The sequence below is a fragment of the Octopus bimaculoides genome, chromosome 23, assembly GCF_001194135.2.
Source record: "Octopus bimaculoides isolate UCB-OBI-ISO-001 chromosome 23, ASM119413v2, whole genome shotgun sequence".
Lineage (NCBI taxonomy): Eukaryota > Metazoa > Mollusca > Cephalopoda > Octopoda > Octopodidae > Octopus > Octopus bimaculoides.
This window is the reverse complement of record NC_069003.1, coordinates 26,137,816-26,139,233: the sequence shown is the minus strand read 5'-3', so window position 1 is coordinate 26,139,233 and position 1,418 is coordinate 26,137,816. Positions and strand designations below refer to the sequence as shown.

The window sequence follows — 1,418 nt, the reverse complement described above, 5'->3', positions numbered from 1 at the left end:
GAATGGGTCCAGACAAAACCCCAGCTCTTAAGACCTCAGAGGTACAGAAAATCATACGTGAAATCCTGGAAAAGAAGTTAGCAGGTTCAAATTATGAGACTGCTGACAGTAGTCACATGACTAAAACATTGGCCGAACAGATCAATGAACGAATAAAAATAATCGTTCCCAAACGATACAAACTTGTCACATTTGTGGTCCTCGGTTGTCGTGAAGGGTGTGATTTGAACGTCGGTAGTCGTTGTTTGTGGGACCCTCGGTTTGATCAATTCCACGAGGAAAAATATGAGAATTCCTCTGTTTACGCCATTGTCACAGTTTATGTGATGTATACAGAATGATTGGATGACATCTAGAACAAAGTCTGTCGTGTAGGAGAAATGGTGTGAGCTTTAATCGGTTTAAACCAACAGCTCTCAACCAATTCTTTTGTTTTGTTTTTAACCAATGGACTGCTTTGAAAACTATTTTTTATTCCGGTGGACCGCCATAGTCATTCGATGTTTAAACACTAGTTTTATAGAAACTTCTTTCAAAATTGTCTTGAAATCTTTCGTCACACATCCACGAGTCTTTCAAAATTCTTATTTTGTTTTTTACAGCTTTACTTGTGTAGTTTGAACCATGTAAAACGTTATAGAAAGAAACTGAGGTGTTTCTTGCTATAAATACATCTGAAACCGAAATTTTTCATGGACCCTTAAAATACTTCGGTGGATCCCCAATTTACTGTTTTGCTTGTGTGAACCCCCAAAACTCTTATATGGACGCTCAGGGGCCGTACGGATCCTGATTGAGAACCATTGGCTTAAACTGTTACTGATGTGGTCATGATAGGGCAGCACGTGAATCTGAATCCAGATTAAAATTTCTTTGAAGATAAAAGATGACGAAATATCTCCGTTTCCAAAATAGATAAATAAATAAAAACCAAGAAGACCAAAGGAAAATGAACAGAAAAGATTATAAAGAACTGAAAATACATGTGATTAGACAAAAACAAACAAAAATAGGCACAAAAACAAACACATATATACATAGAAAAAAACTGAGACATAACTAGAGGAAAACAGACGTAAATATTCAAAAAACGAATAGAAATAGACCAGAATAGAGATAATTAGATAAAAATTACATTGCAATGGACAAAAAAATTGTAAATAGAAAGACGAACAGACAAAAACAAAAGACATAAAAATAATTATTAACAGAAAAAAACACAACAGAAACATTTTTTGTGGTAATGACTATCTACCCATAATGCCCTAACTATATCTATATGAGACACCCGATATGATGTGTTTGTATTTGAGTAGATGTGAGGCTGGGTGTGTGTGTGTGTGTGTGTGTGTGTGTGTGTGTGTGTGTGTGTATTATCATTCATTTATGTACATGTATATATATATATATATATATAT

At 34.6% G+C, this 1,418-nt stretch overlaps 1 protein-coding gene across 1 annotated transcript; it reads left to right on the top strand.

Moving 5' to 3' along the window:
• The first annotated feature begins 2 nt into the window (after positions 1–2).
• LOC106876600 (dynein light chain Tctex-type 5-B) lies at positions 3–341 on the top strand. Its single transcript, XM_014925212.2, has one exon. It carries the CDS (start codon positions 3–5, stop codon positions 339–341), a length of 339 nt encoding a protein of 112 aa, XP_014780698.2.
• Positions 342–1,418: the final 1,077 nt, after the last annotated feature.

What these genes read in the sequence shown, in the direction of transcription:
- LOC106876600 (XM_014925212.2), top strand. Translation starts at nt 3, where the DNA reads ATGGGTCCAGACAAAACCCCAGCTCTTAAGACCTCAGAGGTACAGAAA.